Source organism: Lutra lutra, chromosome 5 (assembly GCF_902655055.1).
Source record: "Lutra lutra chromosome 5, mLutLut1.2, whole genome shotgun sequence".
NCBI classification, from domain to species: Eukaryota; Metazoa; Chordata; class Mammalia; order Carnivora; family Mustelidae; genus Lutra; species Lutra lutra.
In genome coordinates, this window is record NC_062282.1 from 43,666,521 (window position 1) to 43,686,917 (window position 20,397).

Below are 20,397 nucleotides of genomic sequence, written 5' to 3' on the forward strand. Positions count from 1 at the left end.
GAAAGCATTAGATATAGGACTCAGTGGTTCTCCAGGATGACAGGTGGGGTACTGGCCCAGGTCTCGATGATCTACCTTTTTCTGTTGCTTATTGTCAAACCTACACATTCTGCCCTTCCTCTCCCCAACCCCAGACTGAACAAGCCTTTTGTGGACTATGGGGATACAGTGATGTACGGACTGGAATCCAGCCCCAGCTCCTGGCTCCGGAACCATGCACACTGGGGAAGGTAACCAGTTTTCTCTTTTGTTGCTGCTGTGAACTCCCAGAGTGGAGGCCTCTAGACAGGGAGGTGAGATGTGGCAGATAGTGTGAGCAGTGGAAAGAGTATTGGGCCTGTGGGTTTAGCTTCTAGCTCAGATCTGCCAGCAGTCATCTGGTGACCTTGGCTCTGTGACCCCTATCTTCTCTGATCTCAGTTTCCTCATTGGTAAACTGGCCATTCCAGCTTGGCAGTCCATGACCAGTGATTATTTTTTAATTTACTCATTTGTTCAGTAAAGATATTTAAGCACTGTCTTATAAGTGTTGCAGAACAATTCTAGGTATTGGGCAAATTATGTGGTCCTGGCCCTCTAGGGTCTTGTAGTCTCTGTAAGGAGAAGGATATGTGGGAAGCTTGAGGACAAGAGATCAAGAATAGTCTAGAGCAGTGGAGGGAGTATCATGAGCTATAAGTGTATCCTGGGAGCTCAGATAGGGAGGAGATTTAAGGACTGTTGCATGTCCCAGATGAGAAGTGCTCAGGATGGGTGCTTTAAGGGCAGGACACTGGGCAGGAGAAGGAAGGCTTCAAGGAAGAGATGAGCTGAGCTAGAACCAATGGTTTATTGGGGAAAGACACATTTCAAGAGGCGGGCGGGGGGGAGGGTTGGAAATTTCTCCTTATGGCAACTTTTTGTATGCCTAGAGGGAAATATTCTAATTTCTGTTTCCTGTTTGAAGAAATGATATGTGTATAGATAGAGAATTGATATCATCAGGGGCCAAATCCTTTTCTTTTAAAATGTATTTATTTATTTGAGAGAGAGGTAGAAAGAGAGTGCACTTGTGTGCATGAGGGTGGGCAGAGGGAGAGAAAGGATCTCAAGGAGACTCCCTGCTGAGCACAGAGCCCATTGCAGGGCTCCATCTTATGACCCTGAGATCATGACATGAGCCGAAATCAAGAGTCAGATGCTAACCCACTGAGCCACCCATGTACCCCTCTATTCTTTTTAAATTGAACTACATGAAAGCTCTGTTCTCTAGGAAAACTCCTTCTTGTGGTCATTGGGAGGCTTTTATAGTTCACACTATAAACCTGTGATGCAGGTTTACTTTGCGATTCTTTTAGCAGGATCATTCCCTGGGACTGGGAGAAGCCATAGTGCCAAGTGGCCACCATTGGTTGGCTGGTTGGTTGTTGACTGAGTGTTTCTTCCCTCCCTCCCTCCTTTCCATCATTTTTCTCTTTTCTCCTATCTTCCCCTCTGTTTTTCTCTCTTTCTCCCCAACTCTCACCTCTCTTTCCCCCTCGTTCTTCCTTCCTTCCTTATTCCCTTACTTCCTTTCTTTAATGAAGTTAATTTGTGGTAAAAAAATTTTTTTTGAGCAAGATAAGCATTCATAAAGTGAAAAATGAAAGTATAGGCTGGTCATAGTAAATGGGTATACTTCTGGAATTTTCTGTATGTATACAAACATACACATGTTCTTAACGTCTTTTTACACAAATTTTTGCATACTATTTGGAAATTTTTTTTCTATTAAAAGCCCTAGACATATCTGTATCAGCACATATAGGTTTAATATATTCTTTTTCCTTGCTGTGTACTACTACTCCATTTAAGAAGGATCTGTCATTTAATCATTTTCCTTTGGATGACCCTTCAGGTTGTCACCAGCTATTGTTGTAACAGTGCTTCCACCAGCGGTCTGTTCTGGTACATCTCTTCCTGTGTACTTATGTGACAGTAGGTTGGTTCTTGGATCCAAATTATAAAAAGAGATCATGAAGGGGTATACTTCCTAGGCTTTATGCTGAGGGCTCCTGTAGCTTTAGAACAAACAGTGTGAAGTGGCATAGGCCTGCCATGGGGAGGGAGAAGTCAAGTGACTGGTCTATGGTCCTGGTATATGTCCTCCACTCTGGCCATTCTGATCTCGGGATTGCCTGACCCCATGCAGCATTCTACACAACACACAGCAAAGGGACCTCAGTCACCACACAGAGAGGACCTTCTTCACCTTCCTCCAGAGATCCAGACTGGTGGCAGCTAGCACAATTTCTCCTTTTATCAGGGCACACTCATCCTTCTCACCTGGTGGGAAGTGTCTGTGATGACCTGGGAAAAAGCACTGTTCAAACACCTATCTCTCTGGGGATCTTGCTTTTAATCCTCCTGATCTTTGTATTCTTCCCTTTCCCATCTGCAGGCACATTGTGGACTTCTTCCTGATCGTCACGCAGCTGGGATTCTGCTGTGTCTACTTTGTCTTTCTAGCTGACAACTTTAAACAGGTAGGGCTCTGGTTTAAAGAAAAAAAAAAAGTGACAAGAGATGAGTGGCGTTTTAGTTTAGGATTCATCGTAAGCCAGTTTTGGTCAACAAAAGAATTAAGATTTTAACATTTTACATGGAATAGCGTCTTTTGTTTAATTTCATCTAAAGACCTAGGGCACTGAGAAACTTCAGGATACCTTGTCTGTCCTCCTGTCTTCAGGTAAGATATGATCAAACCAGCTGAGACAGTTGGGTTGCTGATGACAACTGTGAAGATCTTGGAAGATGGTTCTGTAGGGCCTTGTTCACATACGGAGCCTTCAATTAGGAGCCTCTTTGGGTGGGAGGTCCACTGGCCTTTGCCATTTAAGAGGCCTTTTCTGATGCATTTCTCTCCCTCAATTTAGGTGATAGAAGCAGCCAATGGGACCACCAACAACTGCCATAATAATGAGACAGTAATTCTGACGCCCACCATGGACTCGCGACTCTACATGCTCACCTTCTTGCCCTTCTTGGTGCTGCTGGTTTTTGTCAGGAACCTCCGAGCCCTGTCCATCTTCTCTCTGTTGGCCAATATCACCATGCTGGTTAGCCTGGTTATGCTCTACCAGTTCATTGTCCAGGTAAGAGAGCCAAGGCTCTCCCTCTGCCTATTATATGATCAAAGAAGCAAACAAAACAAGTAAATGGAACATAAATAAGGATATGTTATTTATGTATGGTATATTTAGATTAGGGGTTCTCAACTTTGGCACTAGTGACATTTTGGGTGAGATAATTTTTTGTCACGGAGGGGGCTATGCTGTGCAACACGGGATGTTTAGCAGCATTCCTGGTTTCTACCTAGTAGGTGCCAGTAGCAGCTGTGCCCAACTTATGACAAACAAAAATGTCCCCAGACACTGAAAAATGTGCTGGGGGAGTGGGGACAGTGGTATGTGTGTGTGTGCAAAATCATCCCCATTGAGATCACTGGCTTAGACTTTTTTCCAAATGGGTAGTTAATACATGAATCATTGTATAATGGGAAAATAGAAAAATACTAAGGTGAAAGCAAAAATCGACTTTTCTAACTTAATATGTAGATAAAATAATTGCTTACCACTCCTGTTATTTATTTATTCATCAAAATTATAAATCCAGTGATTATCTGCTCCCCCTTACATAGCCCAGGTGGGCAGGTGTGTAGGTAGTACAAGAGAGGACATCTGTATGTTGATGGGTAGAAGACCAGGCTGAGAAAAATCTGCCCTCAAACACTGTGGCTCTTTATGGATGAGACAGTGCATTTTGCCAAGACTGGAGAAAAGGAAAAGAGTGAGAGCCAGTGAATAAAAGCATAACTTTAAAAAAGGTATTGCAAGTTGGTGCAGCCACTTTGGAGAACAGTGTGGAGATTCCTCAAGAAATTAAAAATGGAGCTTCCCTATGACCCTGCAATTGCACTACTGGGTATTTACCCCAAAGATACAGATGTAGTGAAAAGAAGGGCCATCTGTACCTCAATGTTTATAGCAGCAATGACCACAGTCGCCAAACTGGAAAGAACCAAGATGCCCTTCAACGGACGAATGGATAAGGAAGATGTGGTCCATATACACTATGGAGTATTACGCCTCCATCAGAAAGGATGAATACCCAACTTTTGTAGCAACATGGACGGGACTGGAAGAGATTATCCTGAGTGAAATAAGTCAAGCAGAGAGAGTCAATTATATATGGTTTCACTTATTTGTGGAGCATAACAAATAGCATGGAGGATAAGGGGAGTTAGAGAGGAGAAGGGAGTTGGGGGAAATTGGAGGGGGAGGTGAACCATGAGAGACTATGGACTCTGAAAAACAATCTGAGGGTTTTGAAGGGGCGGGGAGTGGGAGGTTGGGGGAACCAGATGGTGAGTATTGGAGAGGGCACGATTGCATGGAGCACTGGGTGTGGTGCAAAAACAATGAATACTGTTACGCTGAAAATAAATTTAAAAAAATTAAAAAAAAAAAGGTATTGATATTTAATTCCCTAAAGAACTCATCAGTACAGGGGCGCCTGGGTGGCTCAGTGGGTTAAGCCTCTGCCTTCAGCTCAGGTCATGATCTCAGGGTCCTGGGATCAAGCCCCGCATCAGGCTCTCTGCTCAGCAGGGAGCCTGCTTCCTCCTCTCTCTCTGCTTGCCTCTCTGTCTACTTGTGATCTCTGTCTGTCAAATAAATAAATAAAATCTTAAAAAAAAAAAAAAAGAACTCATCAATACATATTCATTAAAATGCAGGCGATACAAGTGTTGAAAACCACATGTCTACCCTGGAGTATTTCTCTCAGGGACTCACTCTGTGTGATTGGTCTGTCTCTGTCTAGGTCTTATGGATGTATCTACACACTATATTAGTATGTAAAGAAATAATGTAAAGAAATATATAAAACAAAAGTATGTCTTGTTTTGTTTTTAACATAGTTTTAAAAATTATTAGATGTAGTATTCATCTACCTTGCCTTTTTTTTTCCTTGACAGTGTCTCAGGGAGCTTTCCATGCTAACACACATAGTTTTACCTCATTCTTTTTCATTGCTACATGGTATTTCAGAGAATAGATGTGCCATAGTTTATTGAACCGGTCCCCAGTCACTGGACTGTTGGGTCATTTATAATTTTTAGTGTTATTTTAGTATTATGCCAGTGAGCATTCTTAGGCCTTCCTTTTTGTAGACATGTATAAATACTTCTCCAAGTATTTGTTCAGAGGTGTAACTGCTACAGAATGTGCCCTTTTGAATTTTTATATTGCTGTGTTGCTTTTTCCAAAAGCTATTTACCAATTTCATGTAGACTTCTTTCCACAGTGCATAAGTAGCCAACCCTAGATGTATCAATCTTTTTAATTTCGGTCAGTCTGACAGGTGAATATTGACTCATTTTCACACGGTCTGCTTAACAGTGACCCGATCACTCACTGATACGGTTTCTAGGAACACAGTGCGTTGTAAAACAGTACTTCCTGCACTGAGGATATGATATAATGAATTTAGATTAACACTGTACTCAGTGTGCATTTACTGGTTTTCCCTGTATTAGGAAGTCAGATGGGTGGCAGATAACTGAGTCTTCTGCGGAACTGGTTTTTAAAAACAAAATGAACTGCTGTCTATGACCTGTTTTTTTAATGGGAATAGAAGGAGGTCCCTTGAACGCATGATTGACCACTTCCAGAGGGTTTCCTTCTCTACCTCTGGCAAATTAAGTTTAAATAAGAAAGGGTAAATAAATGCATGATTTAACTTTGTAATTAGAGATCTCAATCAGTGCCTGGGACACACCGCAGTGTACATTAAAGTGAGCGAGCCTGGCTCACACAGACGCACACACATGCTGTGTTTAGTTTGAAAGCACTGCAGGTCATTGGACTGCGGTGGTTGCCGTGAGCAGAGAGCTGGGATGGGAATGTGGGTTCCAATAGTGTCTCAGTCCCAGGGGAAGGCAGTGTCTGTTCAGAGCATTGTCTGGGTGTCGTGCAACCGGCACGAGCAGATGAGGCAGCCCTGCTGATTTCTTGAGATCCATTATGAGCCAGCCTCTGGGCTCAGCCAGGGGCTGTGTGTGAGATCACATGGTGCTCTCTGCTCTGGGGGCACCTGGGGAAGATGGTAGTTTGGCTGTGCATTGAGCAGCTTCTTTTTGATGTGCTGTGTAGGTGTGCAGGTGTGTAGTTATGTAAGATGCTCCCTTTGGGTCACTTTTGTTGCTGATGCTGTTGTTACTGCTGTCTTGTCTTGGCATCTTTTCCCACTGTCCAGTATTTCTGAATTTTTTCCCAGTCCTGAGCATGTGTGTGACCGGTGCTCTTGCTCTTGCTCACGCCAGCCTAGGAAGCTGACTGAGGCCTTCCACCTGTGCAGGTTTCCCCATATCCTCATCCCCAGGACTGACAGGTGGCACCCAGAGGGGGCTCCCCATAAATGTATTTATTACTGCATTTCCTTAATTCTGAGATGCAGTTTTTTCAGTTATAATGTTTCCAAAATAGAAATATATCTTGCAACCCTTATGCACATTAACAGCATTTTCTCAAAAAGCTATTATCACTGAAATTGATAGTATAGAACTGAGGGGACAATATGTTGATAGCAAGCTGATTTTAATGTGTTTCTTTGCACATTAAACTTTTTTTCACTTAATGGGTTGGGCTTTAAGTCAGTAACATTCATTAAGTACGTAGAATTGTAAATTCCTTCTGCTGGCCTTAGTCACACCAGAATCCCCAGACATGGATTCTGAAATTCCCTCTCTGATACCTCAGCTAGATCTGATGTATAAACACCCACTAACCAACAGATTGCTCCTGTTTCTAAGAACTTAAGTTGTCCTGTGATTCAGGAATAATTACAGGGCAATTGCACTCTTTGTCTCATTGTAGAGCAAGACTGTTTCTTAGTCTGTCTTCATTCCAGATATTGAAATACTTCTTATAAAGAGAGCTTTATTTGCAGGGCTCAGGGGGGAAAAAAAGGATTTTTTAAATTATTTATATTTTAGGGAGACTATAGTATACTTGCTTTGAAAACTTTCAAGGAGAAGCCTATTACAGAGATTATTATTAGATCTTTTGTCCACTGATCTCATTCTGTTATACTGTTAGAGCGTGCCCCATGTTTATCTAAATGCCTCTATAGTTAAGTCAATTTTAAAATGTTGTAAAGGCAGTTTTCAAATCAGTTCTTATTTTAGCATGAGCAGTGTATGCACACGGTTGAAAAAGCCACTTTCTGAAAGGACAGAAGCTTCTGTCCCATGCTGAGTCCTGTTCCTTTGATGCTACTCATTACTGGGGGCTATTGTTCAGTGCGAGCCAGGGAGGATTCCGTGTGCGCACCTCTTTGCTTGTGAATATTTACATTGTACCTGCAGTTAACAATTGCCTGTTTTTATTTGCCTCTATTTTTAAATGCTTTTTTTTTTTTGCTATTTTGTCCTTAAATGTTCCAGTACTCCTGTTATGTGTTTATTAATAAAATTTTTCAAGTGTCCAAACTCATTCACAAGAATTAAGAGAAGGAAGGAAGGAAGGAAAGAAGGAAAGAAAGCAGAGAAAAAAAGGAAAAGAGCCCTTTTAAAAATCTTCCACCTTTCCTTCCAGCTTTATCTGTGCAGTGTTTATGTAGTTGTATTATAGTACATATGTACATTTAAAAGCTAATGTTCTAGTATTTCATAAGCAGTCTTTCATTTGATTCTTAGTTATCTCAATTTTTACTTTTAAAATAGTGCATAATATTCTGTGGTGTGGTTGCTGTGCAGTAACCTAACTCATTTCACTTGTTTGGGAATATTTAGGTTGTTTTTAATTACTATTAAATAACTAGGCTCCAATTTTTTTCTCTTTTGATTTTTTTTTCCTACTCAGATTAAATTTCTGGGAATTGAATTACCTAATGAAAGAATGTAACTTATTTTGTGCGAGCTGAAACATTTGAGTTTTTTAATAGTACACTGGTCTGTAGTCTTTCCCCAAAGCGGGTAGGGTTTTCTCAACCTAAAGGGAAAAAGATACAAAAGCTAAATGTCCCCCAAATCATCTCTCAGATGTCAGACTTTCTCCTTTCACAGGATCTTGGATTTAGGAAAAGGTGTGACCTCTCTGATGTTGGAGTTCACATCTCGAATCTGTGTATAACCTTCACTTTGTTTTCTCTTTCAGAATATCCCAGACCCCAGCCGCCTTCCCTTGGTGGCGCCCTGGAAAACCTACCCTCTGTTCTTTGGCACAGCCATTTTTGCATTTGAGGGCATTGGGATGGTAAGAGTTGCACTGTGATGACCTGTTGCCGTTGGTGTCCTTGAGGTCTGCTTGACAGAAGGCGGAGGAAATGTTATTAGAAATTATCTTCTGAAACTTATTGGCCAGTTAAACCAGCCATTCAGGGATTCCACAGGAATTCCCTAGCTGTAACTTTTGAAAATAAATTGTATGTGATTTAAGAACTTTCACATTCAAAGCCCCTGTGTTGCGCAGCCATCCCTGTGTGTGTAGTAAACAGTAATACATGGCAATTGGGAATGCAGGGTCTAGAGTCAGACTGACTTGGGGTGAGTCCTGGCTCTGCCAAGGAGTAGCTGTGTGACCTTTATAAGGATGTAACTTCTCTGAGCCTTCATTGTTTGCTTCTGAAAAGTGAACTTAATGATTAGTAGTTGTTAGGATTAAATAAGACACGTATGAAGTGCTTCACGTAGTCCCTGACATGTAGTGAGCATTCAGTGATTTTTATTTCTATTAGTAATACTGTTGATTTTGGGGCACCTGGGTGACTCAGGGGGTTAAAGCCTCTGCCTTTGGCTGAGGTCATGATCCCAGGGTCCTGGGATCGAGCCCTGCATTGGGCTCTCTGCTCAACAGGGAGCCTGCTTCCATCTCTCTCTCTTTGCCTGCCTCTCTGCCTACTTGTGATCTCGCCTATCAAATAAATAAAATCTTTTAAAAAATACTATTGATTTTATTATTAAATCAGTAAACACACAAATTATCTCTCTGTCCTGGAACATTGATGTGCCGTATTTTTTTGCATGTAGATAAATAACCTTAGCCTTTACTCCTGGCTTAGCTTCCCCCATCATTGCTGTGATTTCACCCAATGCTTCTCCTTAAGGAGAGGAATCTGCCACTCAGTTGTACCTAATTTGATTTTCATTTATATTTTTCGTAGTAAAGGTCCAGACGTCTTCTTTGAAGAAAATTATTGGTTCTGCTGGCCAAGAGCTTAGGAAAAGGGAAGATAATTTTCCTTTCATAGAATCTTTTTATCCTCTTTCAATTTCTCTATCACTTTGTATACTTTTAAGAAAACCTAGAAGCTGAACACATTTTTTTTTTTGTCAAAATACTAAGAAATTGCCCTGGTGGTATTGGTGGAATGGGTTAAGTCTCTAACATCATAGGGGAAGCTTTCTAAGTGATGAGTGTGTAAGTTGTTGTCCTGAGTTTTAACACATTTCCCTTTGCCCTTTCTTGGGGGTTTTTAGTGCCCAGGAAGAATGTCTCCCCTTGATTCACAAACACAAATGTTTCCCTGCTGCGGGGGTTGAGGCCTGAAATGGCCCATATTGCAGCAGTGAAAAAGAAGCCCCACATACGTGGGACTGGAAAGAAGAGATTGAGTCAAGTTTGGGAAGCTGCCCGGAGACCCTGGGTTCTTAAGGAATATTGTACTGAAGAGATCACTTTTCCCTAGCAGTGCAGCACAGAAGTTGTTCTTTGCATCATTTCATCAGCCAAGGCTTAGAAATGGAGTCATTCTATAATCATCACTACCTGTTACTTCAAGATTTCTCTCTGTTTTCTATTTTTATAAGGGAGAAAACACTGCTGTTTTGACTCTTAGTTTGGACTTGAGGGCTGTTATGTGTGTCCGGTGAAGGGCTCCTTCTCGCTGTCTGTTCATTGTGCTCTCTCTGTGTTTGTGCCACTGGCCCAGGCCTGGCAGATGTGGAGATGGGCCGCCTTCCCTCTGGCTCTCTAGACTCTCCATAAAATGTAATGGAAGGAAAGTGAACAGTTTCTAATTGGATGTGGATTAACCGCAGCTTGAGACCCCTGAGCTGGGGAGGGGGTGCGGTGCTGAGGCCCGGTTGGAAGTGCAGAGCCGTGGCCTGGAGCTCCAGCACCAGCCCTACAGTAGGCCTGCGGCATTTGCCGCGGTGCGTCTGGCACAGACCCACTCTGCCTCATGGCCGCAGGTGTTCAAGGAAAAAGAGTGTCACGACAAGATCAAAAATGTTTTGTGAGGCAGCTAGACATTGCCCTGCCTTGCTTTTCCTTGTCAGCCATGCCAGATGCGGTTGATAGCAGGTTGTGAAGCTTGTCAGTCACGCCTTCTGTGTTCCCTGTTCCTAAAGGAATGAGTCTTCAAAGGGTCCTTTGCTTTGCTTTGGAATGTCCTCTGCTGTGAGGGAGAGGGCAGCAAGGTCAGTGGTTTGGAATAGAAATCTGGAAAGTGGATTTTCTTGTACATTTTGCCAGCCCAAGTCTCTGCATCCTCTAACTTGTGACCCCCTCAGTGCCCCCATTTCTCTAACTCAGAGGTTTAACATGTCACTGCTGGCATCTGTCCTTTTGGAGGTATGGAAACAGTCTATGGGCATTAGAGTGGCAGTTTCCCCTGACCTATGTTTTGCATTCTTTGGACTGCTTGGCAGAGCTGTGATCTCAGACAAGGTCTGTTCTCCATTGTGCTGGGTGGGCATGATGCAGCTGCCGTGTGGCTGTGCCAAGGGGCAGAGAGCACCCCCAGTCCATGGGGACCCTGGAGGAGGAGTTCAGAGCACCAGCCTGGGTAGGAGTCCTGGGGCCCAGTCCTGCCTGCTCTCGCCCTCAAGACTTCCCTCTTCCACACGGGAAGCTAGGTATCTCCTCCAGCTCTGAGGAAATAACTTGCCTTTATTTATGTCTTGTAAAGATAGATGTGCTTTTGGGGAATCTTGAGGATAAAGCATTCTTTTTCTGAGGAGATTATAATTTATTTTGGCCATTAATGTTACTTTTTCCTGTGTTTTCTCTTCTCTCTCACTACTCTCATAGGTTCTGCCCCTTGAAAATAAAATGAAGGATCCCCAGAAATTTCCACTCATCCTATACGTGGGAATGGCCATCATCACTGCCCTCTACATCAGTCTGGGGTGTCTGGGGTACCTGCAATTTGGAGCTAATATCCAAGGGAGCATAACCCTCAACCTACCCAATTGCTGGTATGTGGGGGAGGATGGAAGCCTGGGAACACTGTGTGTTTTTGCTTTTGTTTTTTAATTAATGGGTCAGAATGTGGATTTTCCTCTACTTATACCTTAAATCAGCTCACTGCACTTGAACCCACTGCTGTCACCCCTACCCCACCCCCAGGCCAGCACCATCCCTCCTTGGCTGCCCACTGACCCTTTTGACCATCCACTATCTCAGTCTCGCTCCTCCAGATCTGTTCTCGAATTACCTGAATGAGCCATCTCAGACTCAAGTCAGCTGTGCGTCCCCTTGTTGAGAGCCCTGAGGGACTTTCCTTTGCTCCTCTGATAGAGGCGAAACCTTTAAGGTACCTATCAGTCCCATTCCACCCCTAGCCCTACCTGCACCTCACTCCTACTTGGCCAGGAAGACTTAGTCTAGGAGTCTTTTTTTTTTTTTTTTTTTTTTTTTTTTTTTTTTTTGAGAAACTTTTTCTGCTCTCTTACCCACAAATTCCCATCTAGGTCAGATACCCCTTCTCTTCTTGTGGGATCCCATCCAGACCCTAGCCTAAATCTTATTCTGTAGTACTGTAATGGTCTGTTTGCCCTAACTGTCATCACCCTACACAGTAAGCTCTGGGAGGGCAGGGCTCCAATGCACCCCAGCATGTGGCACAGTGTCTGGCACATGACTATCACCCAGGGGATGACTTTTGAATGAAAAGGAGGACTAAACATCTGAGCATCTTATGAACGAGGAGATGCTCTCAGGAGGCAACTGGCGTTGAGGTGACAGAGGCGGTCTGCCATGTCCAGCTCTGTGGCCTTGGGCACGTCACAGCTGCTTACTGCCTCAGCTCCCACTTCTGGGAACTGGGAAGAGTCATTTCTTCCTGCCGGGGTTGTCACAAAGACCAGATGCTATGCATGAGAAAGCACTTCGTAATACTCTTCTAGTGCTCTCAGAAGGAGGACACTGCCCTAAGCTTACTTCTTTGTTTAGAGGAGGAATTCCTGTGCAGGTGTACACCAAATGGGTTGGTTATAGGTGACTGATATGCCCTTCCTCCCTGAAAATCTGAGCCTGGAAGGGCCAAGTATCCCATCAGTTCACCTTAAACATTCCAAATAGGGAGAGGAGAGCAAACTGGCTAGGCTCCCAGCTTCTGCTGTGCCTCTCCCATGGCCGTCACTGGCTTGATGTGCAAGTGGAGGCCTGTCACCATGGATGAGGGCTTGTGGGGAGCCCTTCTGTATCTCACTTTTCTTGGCTCTTGGTTACTGTGTTGCAGGGCAACACTGAGACATACTGAAATGCTATCTAAAAAGGTAGCTGTCAGAGCATGTGGGTAGCTTAGCTGGGTGAACACCTGCCTTTAGCTCAGGTCATGATCTCAGCGTCCTGGGACTGAGCCCTGTGACAGGTGCCCTGCTCAGCGGGGAGTCTGCTTCTCCCTCTCCTTCTGCCCCTCCCCACCACTCATGCGTTCTCTCTCTCAAATAAATAAATCCTTTAAGAAAAATAAAAAGGTAGCTGTCACAGGGTGTGTCTGAAGCAACAGTTCTCTTGAAGATTAGAAATTCGTTGTGGAGGGCCGCTGAGCAGACACCGAGAAGCTTGTTGAGTGCCCTGGGGATCAGAAGGACCTTTCAGGTTGGCCTGATTGACCTGCCTATGCATGTTTTTAGAGCACCAGTCAGACATTGTGCAAGGACAGGTGGAGAAAATTGAGAAAAACATGTATTCAGCAGTGCCGCTGGTGTTTAGCACAGGACACCCTAACCAGCAGGGGTCTGGGGACAAGATCTGTGGGGTGGCCAGCCAAGTGGTAGCCTTGCAATGGGCTCTTGTTTTCAGAAAGTCTTTCTCTTTCACTCTGATGCCTGCTTTTAAATTTCCAAATGTTCCTGTCCTTTCAAGAGCCAGGTGGTGGCTTGGCATAACTGAAGATAAATGGATCAGCAGGAACAGAAGCAGCCCACATAATCCGAAGCCATAGATAAGCACCTGTCTTCTTTCCTCTGATACTCCGAACCCAGCTATTCTAATCTTTCCACCTCCACTCGGGTGCAATTTATTTAGCCATCCCTGCAGGTGACTATCCTGCTTCCAGACTTTCTGGCACTCCAGAAGGCTTTGGTGTTGTACTGAGTTTAATTATAGAGCCACCAGCTGATTTTTCCAAAGCCTTTTTTATTATCTATTCTGGGAGCAAGTAAGACCTTTTGTCCAACTCAGCCTCTCCCAGGGTGTTCTCCTGTTTATAGCATAAGAACATCTTCTAGGTATTAAGTTCAACCACAGACTATATACAATATAATTACCACTTTTAAATAGATTTCTGATGAAGTGGGGGAGGCCCATGTTCTTTGCTTCCTAATGCATGAGGGTCCTGTTTGAAGTGGAGCTTTGGTAAGGGGCAGAGTGGCTTTCCCTTTTAATGATCATGTCAGATCCATTAGTACTTATGGATTAGATTTTTAAAAAATATTTTATTTATTTATTTGACAGAGACACAGCAAGAGAGGGAACACAAGCAGGGTGAGTGGGAGAGGGAGAAGCAGGCTTCCTGCTAAGCAGGGAGCCTGACACGAGGCTCAATCCCAGGACCCCAGGATCACAACCTGAGCGGAAGGCAGATACTTAACGACTGAGCCACCCAGGTGCCCCCAGACTTGTTTTTCTACTCTGCACAGTCCTAGGCTTGAGATAAGATAGAGATATCGGATGATGACATAATGGTCTCCCCGAGAAGCCGCATGTGAGGCCGCGGTAGGGAGACGGCCACAGTGGAGTGGAAAGATGGGATATATTCCTGTTTCTTGGCTGTGTGGTCACCGTCTGATTCTAGGGAGCACTGAATTGGAGGGGAAGGATATAAAAAAACCTGCTATATTTTAATCGTTTTAAGTTTTGAAAATGTATTTGTCCCTGGTAAAGATTCCAGATGTGCAAAGTGTATACAGAATATGTTTTTTCCATTTGCCTCCATGGAGTCCCTGGTGTTACAGTTCCCCATTTCAGAGGGAACCGCATTACCAGTTTCTTGTATTTCCTTTTGGAGATGTTTAGAGTATGTAAGAATGTCATATGTATGTGTGTGTGTGTGGGTTTCCCTTCTTTTTTCTTTTTTGGGGGGGACAATTTGTAGCACACTGTAGACACTGTTTCCTCACACGTTTTTCACTTAATAGTATATCATGAGCTAGTTCCATATCAGCACCTATAGTTCTGCCTCCTACTTTTTAACATCTAGGTGGAACACTAGGATTTATTGAACTAGTTCCCCACTGGTTAAGATTTAAACTGTTTTCAGTCTTTCATACTTAAATAATGTTGCAGTGACATATTCTGAATGTCATTTTTTGTGCAAATGTGCAAATATATCTGCAGGATAAATCCCTAGACATGAAATTGGTAGGTCCTGGGGCGCCTGGGTGGCTCAGTGGGTTGAACCTCCTGGATCGAGCCCCACATCAGGCTCTCTGCTTAGGGAGGAGCCTGCTTCCCCCCCTCTCTCTGCCTCTCTGCCTACTTTTGATCTCTCTCTGTCAAATAAATAAATAAAATCTTAAAAAATAAAAAAATAAAAAATAAATAAATAAATTGGTAGGTCCTAAAGACCACGTGCATTTTGACTCAGAGAGATATGGCCACTTCGCCATGAGACCGTTGTGCCCTCTCGCTGCTAGTGCACGTGGAAGCCGAGCAGGCTTTTGAATGTGTTTTGGCTCTGTTCCCAGGCTGTACCAGTCGGTCAAGCTGCTGTACTCCGTCGGCATCTTCTTCACCTATGCCCTCCAGTTCTACGTCCCGGCTGAGATCATCATCCCCTTCTTCGTGTCCCGTGTGCCCGAGCATTGGGAGCTGGTCGTAGACCTGTTCGTGCGCACCATGCTGGTCTGCATGACATGTGAGTAGAAGACAAGACACTTTGTTTGTTTGCTTTCCCAAAGGGCACCCAGTGCCCGGGGCTTTCTTGGGTGAGAGACTGTTGGAATGACACAGTTGTAGTGTGTGAGCAGGAAAGTTGGCCTGCTGTCTCAGGTGCAGAGTTGAGGCCCAGCAAGGTGGTGAAGTGAATTGATTATATATGTGCTCTAAAGGATGTGGGAGTGAGAAGAGTAGTTTATTTGTAGATACAGCATAAAATACTACGGCGATTGTCATAAGTCATAGCAAAGTTATAAAAGTACTATCCCATGTCCTTGCGAAAAATTAAGGTAGAAGTCTAAAGAGAGCCATTTCACTCATCTGCATGTGAGTGTGGGTTATTTGATAGAAGGTGCATGTTTATTTGTGTTTTCAAATGATCATGTCCCAGTGTGACAGTCTGTTCCCTTAGATTTCATTTTGAGCTTCCATGATACTGCACTAGACATTTACCTAGTGTGTTTCTTAGAAAATCTGTATGGATTAACCTAGGTATTTGATTTTTTTACATTGTGTTTTATTCCTCCTCCCTGACTACACACCCAGGAGTGTGAGTTAAGAAGCAAGATGTTACTCTATTTGCGTTGGTTGAAACCAGTATAAATTTTAAAATAAAAATAATTTTTTTCTTTTCTTCTTTTTTTTTTTTTTTTGGTAGCTTCTGTGACTTGATAGAATAGAGAACCCCTGAATAAATTGGTCTGTAATATCTAATTTAAATTTCTAGGAGATTTGCAACTTCTTCCCAGATCGAAGTGCTGGAATCTAGATTTCACTTTATGACTATGTTTGGCTTTCTATTTTATTTTTAAAAACTGTATCATTTTGTGAGAAGAAAAATATTGGTTTATTATATTGAGACTTCCCTGGGAACTTCTTAAATTATCCAGTCCAAGCCTCTATATTTAGAATAAACATAGGTCTCTATGATTTTAAATTGAAACAGAATGGACTGTTTTAGGGATAAATGATGTGAAAGTTGTCTAGCATTTGATCATAGTCTGGAAAATCAGAAGTGACTTTATGGGTTGGCTGCTAGAAAGAGGAGGGCGGTAGAGGTTGGACATGGGGAATAGACTAGTGCCTATTCCAGAATGGACCTCTTCAAGGAAACAGACGAGTGCCTATCCAAGAATGGACTTCTTCCAGGAAAAGGACTAATACCTGTCCCAGATGGGCTTCCTCAGAGAGACACACTAGTGCCTGTCCCAGGTGGACCTCCTTGAGGGGATAGCCTCGTGCCTATCCTAGAATGGACTTCTTCAGGGGACAGCCTAGTGCCTATCTCAGAAACAACCTCAGGGAATAGACTAGTGCCTATCCTAAAAAGAACTGCTTTAGTGCCTATTCCGGAATGGACTTCCTCAAGGGAACAGCTTAGTGCCCATCCCAGAATGAACCTCCTTAAGGGGACAAGCTAATGCCCATCAGAGAAGGGCCTGCTCAGGGGAAGCAATAGTGCCCATCCCAGAATGACTTCTCAGTAGAACTAATATTGCTTATCCCAGAATGGACTTCTTCAAGAGAACAGACTAGTACCTAACATAGAATGGTCTTTCTCCAGAAAATAGCCTAGTGCCTATTCCAGGATGGACCTCGTCAGGGAACAGCCTAGTGCCTATCTCAGAATAGACCTCTTCAAGGGGACAGACTGGTGGCTATACCAGCTATAGGAACTGAATAGTGGCTATAGGAACTGAATAGTGCCTATCCCAGAATGCATCTCCTCAAGGAACAGACTGGTACCCATGCCCAAATGAACTTCCTCAAGGGAACAGACTAATGCCTGTCCTGGAACAGATTTCTTCAAGCCACTGCAATTCTCTTTCTCATTGTACTTCAGGGATGTGGGTGAAGCTGGTGTCCTGGATCTTTTTATGGAAGGAACTTCCTAGAGCTAAGAAACCGAATGCCTTCCCAGGACCTTCTGATTTAATGTTGGGCAGCATTCTCTCTAAGGATTTGTTACAGGATGGGGCTGGGTAGGAGCCAGGCAGAGGGTGGACTCCTTGGATTTGCCAACTCCAGCAAGTTGATGGCAGCCAAGGGTCTCACTTGTCCTTGTATGTAGCCTCTGTTTGGCAGACCTTCTGGCCCTGTCTAGTCCAGCCTATAGGAAAAGCTTACTCAGCAGCTAATCCAATGCCCAGAATTACCCATAGGGCACTGTTGCCCCTGAGCAACTGAAAAGGAAAGAATGTGATATACCTTGCTTTTCCAGTAATTTGCCTTAATATGTGCTAAGGTACTCTGGACTTTGCCCCTATCTTCGGCCGGCAGCTCATGATGCTTTGACTCAGGTATATATATTTCTCTGTGAATGAGTCACCTCTAAATGTTGAAGAAACAGCTTTCCTATGTACACAGTGTTCGTGATGACAGTCTTCGGTGCTCCTGTTTTGGACTTCAAAGAGTGCTGGAAGAAAGGATGGGGGTAGTTCAGATAATTGGCTTTTTTCAAAGTGATTCCTCTAGAGAAGGTAGGTCTGTTTAGGTAAAATGTGCTCTAACTGCCTAGACACCAACTTCTGCCTGCCCGAATTGCTGGGGCCTGATTCCTCTCCTGGCCCCATTTTCTTCTCAAGCCTGGCTTAGCCTCCAGTAACATATGTCTTGCTTCCTGCCAGGTTTCTTTCCACTGTGCCCCATAGGAGCCAGCAGTCTCTGATTCACAGATCTCATGCTTTCCTTAGATGTCTCTTGGTTTTTCCTTCGCTTTTCCTGACTCTGTCTGGGGGTTTCATCTCCCCTAGAGAGTGTGATGCTCAAAGGATACAAGCTGGTTTTGATCTTCAAGCTCACTCAGTTATTTTCTCCTTCTGTGATCTGTTGTGACTTAGCATTGCATGGTCAGCCTATTAAATGATGCAGCCTCTTCATCTGTGAGCACTTGGGCTTCTTTTACCTTCCCTGGAGACTTTCAAGTGATTGTGGGATTGAGGAGACGCATTTCACTATGACTCCAATTTAAATGTATGTATGTGAGTTTATTTTGTTTTTGTTTTTTCTGTGCTTTCATATCTTTTCTGCATAAGGTTAATTGGTATATGATTTTAGGACTTTGCTAGAACTGATTGTTTTCAGTTATACCTGTAAATTTTAATAGCAGGTTGTTTTATTGCTATTTATGGTGTTTTCTTGTCTTTTTCCCCAAATTTTCCTCCTCTTCCTCACCCTCCATCTGCCACGGGGAGTAGGGAAATTTGGTCCAGACTCTTTCTTTTTTTCCATTTGTAACTCACCTTTCTCACCACTCTCCACCATTCCCCAAAGACTGCTGTGTCTACTTTCTGGTGCTTAATTTTAGACTGTTGGAGAGGAGGGCAAGGGGGAATACGTGTGTCAGGGAACGGTGCTCATTTTGTTGTGACTGCATATGAACGGTATTTATTTCTGGCCCATATGTTTGCATTGCACTTAGCATGTCACCTGTGTGCAGAGTTTGTGTAAGAGGAGAGGCTGGAAGAGGCTGGCTCCAGGGGGAGTTCAGAGGTATAGGAAGAGTAGTTTCTTCTGGTTCCATGAAGCATTAACCTGTCCTTCAGGGCTTTGTGCTAATTCTCTGTGGCATTTGCCACGTGAAACATCTTACTTCAGTGAAGTACAAACATTTCAAAAACCTATTGTCGAAGATGTAATAACATAAAACCATATCAATTAAAAAGCTTGTTTGGACTGGAATGCATAGCTGTAGAACATTCCAAACAGCCAGACCCTATGAAGTATGAAGCTTCCAGGTCCACACAGAATAGCTTCTCAGCACTTTTGGCTTCTCACACTTCTCCATCCTGCAGCGGCAGAGACAAAGGGCAGCAGTGTTAATGAACTGTGCACTGTGGGCACCCCATGAACCCTCCCGAGCGAGGCCTCAGGTTCCTCAGCTGTAAGACATGCAGGCTATCTGGTTGCTAAGTCTTCTCTAAAGTCTAAACCGTGATTCTGCACAACTGCTTTGAGCCTGATTTTCAATTTCTACCAAAATATTGCTCAAAAAAGAAAATTAATGTAAAAACATTTCAAGAACATCTAGATCTGGGGTTATTGAGAAAGAAATTCTGAATATCCCACTGACTTAACAAAATGATTTTTTTTTTTTTGCATTTTATCTTCTGTGTTACTCCTCATGGGTGCATGTTGCAATCATAATATACACAGAACTCTGTCCTTTGCTTTTTATTTTATATTATATCATGAATATGTGTATCCTTCATGAGCATTTTCATGACCACATGATATTCTATTCTATTGGTGCATTGTATTCACTAAGCTACTCCTTTAGTGTTGGACATGGAGGTGGTTTTTCTTGCTTTTGTACTTTTTAATTTATATTCCCACTAAGTGAGATTATATATTGTGTTCAAGACTGTTGTTAATTTTTAAGGTAGATTTCTAGACATTTTAGAATAACACAGGTAGGCTTCACCAGCATCAATCACAATGAAACAGCAGAAAGAGCTTCCGGGCACAGGACTGTAGGTGTCCAGCGTATTTCTGTAAGTGTATGTTTGTTCTCTTAAGTGCTTTGTCTTCTCTAGTGCATAAGTCAGCTTTTCTGTTGCTGGTCTAAAACCACAGGCTCCGGAATCCCAATGTTCCTTCTCTGAACGTGGTCATTTGCCTCGTGTTACCTCAGCAGTTAAAAGATCGTATTTTTAGTGTCTCTTAACCCAAAGGGAAGATGTTTTGTAACACCATTGGGGCCCTCTTGACTAATCACATGGGCTGTCTGAGTTGTCCTCAGTCCCCCGTTGCTGTACATGCCACAGCCAGGCTGTTGAAGGGGGTGGTAACTTGCCACGTGGGAGTGTGCTATCTTCCTCTTTGTGTGGGGTGTTCTTGTGAGGGAACAGGGAGAAAGCAGGGGCAGATATTCCTGGTTGGCTGCTTCCTCAGGTCTCTACCTTCTTTCTCTTTCTAGAGGGCTTTAACTCAGAGTAAAGACATTTAATGCTAGAAGAGGTTTTGGTTGCTCCCACATCTTTCCTAAGTACCTGATTCCTGTCTCTGGAATTAGCTAAAACTCATTTACCACAATTTGCATGGGGGCAAAACAGGTACCCCTGCTATTTGAACCCTTGGGGCTACTTGTGCTAATTTGGTTGGCTCCTCTTGTCTTCCTCTTCCCCCAGCATGTTAGTGGGAGCCTCCCAATTCTTCCCTTCTCCCCAGCCCTCCCCCATTATCTTTCTCCAGTGTCAGACTTTATTTGGGGTTCAGTTGTGTTGTCTGGTCCAGCTAGGACAGGAAGTCGGCTTTCCCTTTGTAGCCC

The 20,397-nt window shown here is 43.4% G+C and overlaps 1 protein-coding gene across 4 annotated transcripts in view; it reads left to right on the top strand.

Annotated features, from left to right (window-relative positions):
• The window catches only part of SLC36A1 (solute carrier family 36 member 1), a 55,052-nt gene that overhangs the window by 18,761 nt on the left and 15,894 nt on the right, over positions 1–20,397 (top strand). For all 4 annotated transcript variants that reach the window (XM_047729608.1, XM_047729606.1, XM_047729605.1 and 1 more), the window contains 6 exons: positions 135–230; positions 2,420–2,504; positions 2,895–3,113; positions 8,178–8,276; positions 11,055–11,221; positions 14,939–15,108. In XM_047729608.1, the coding sequence (XP_047585564.1) occupies positions 135–230; positions 2,420–2,504; positions 2,895–3,113; positions 8,178–8,276; positions 11,055–11,221; positions 14,939–15,108 (836 nt within the window). The remainder of the gene's footprint in view (positions 1–134; positions 231–2,419; positions 2,505–2,894; positions 3,114–8,177; positions 8,277–11,054; positions 11,222–14,938; positions 15,109–20,397) is intronic.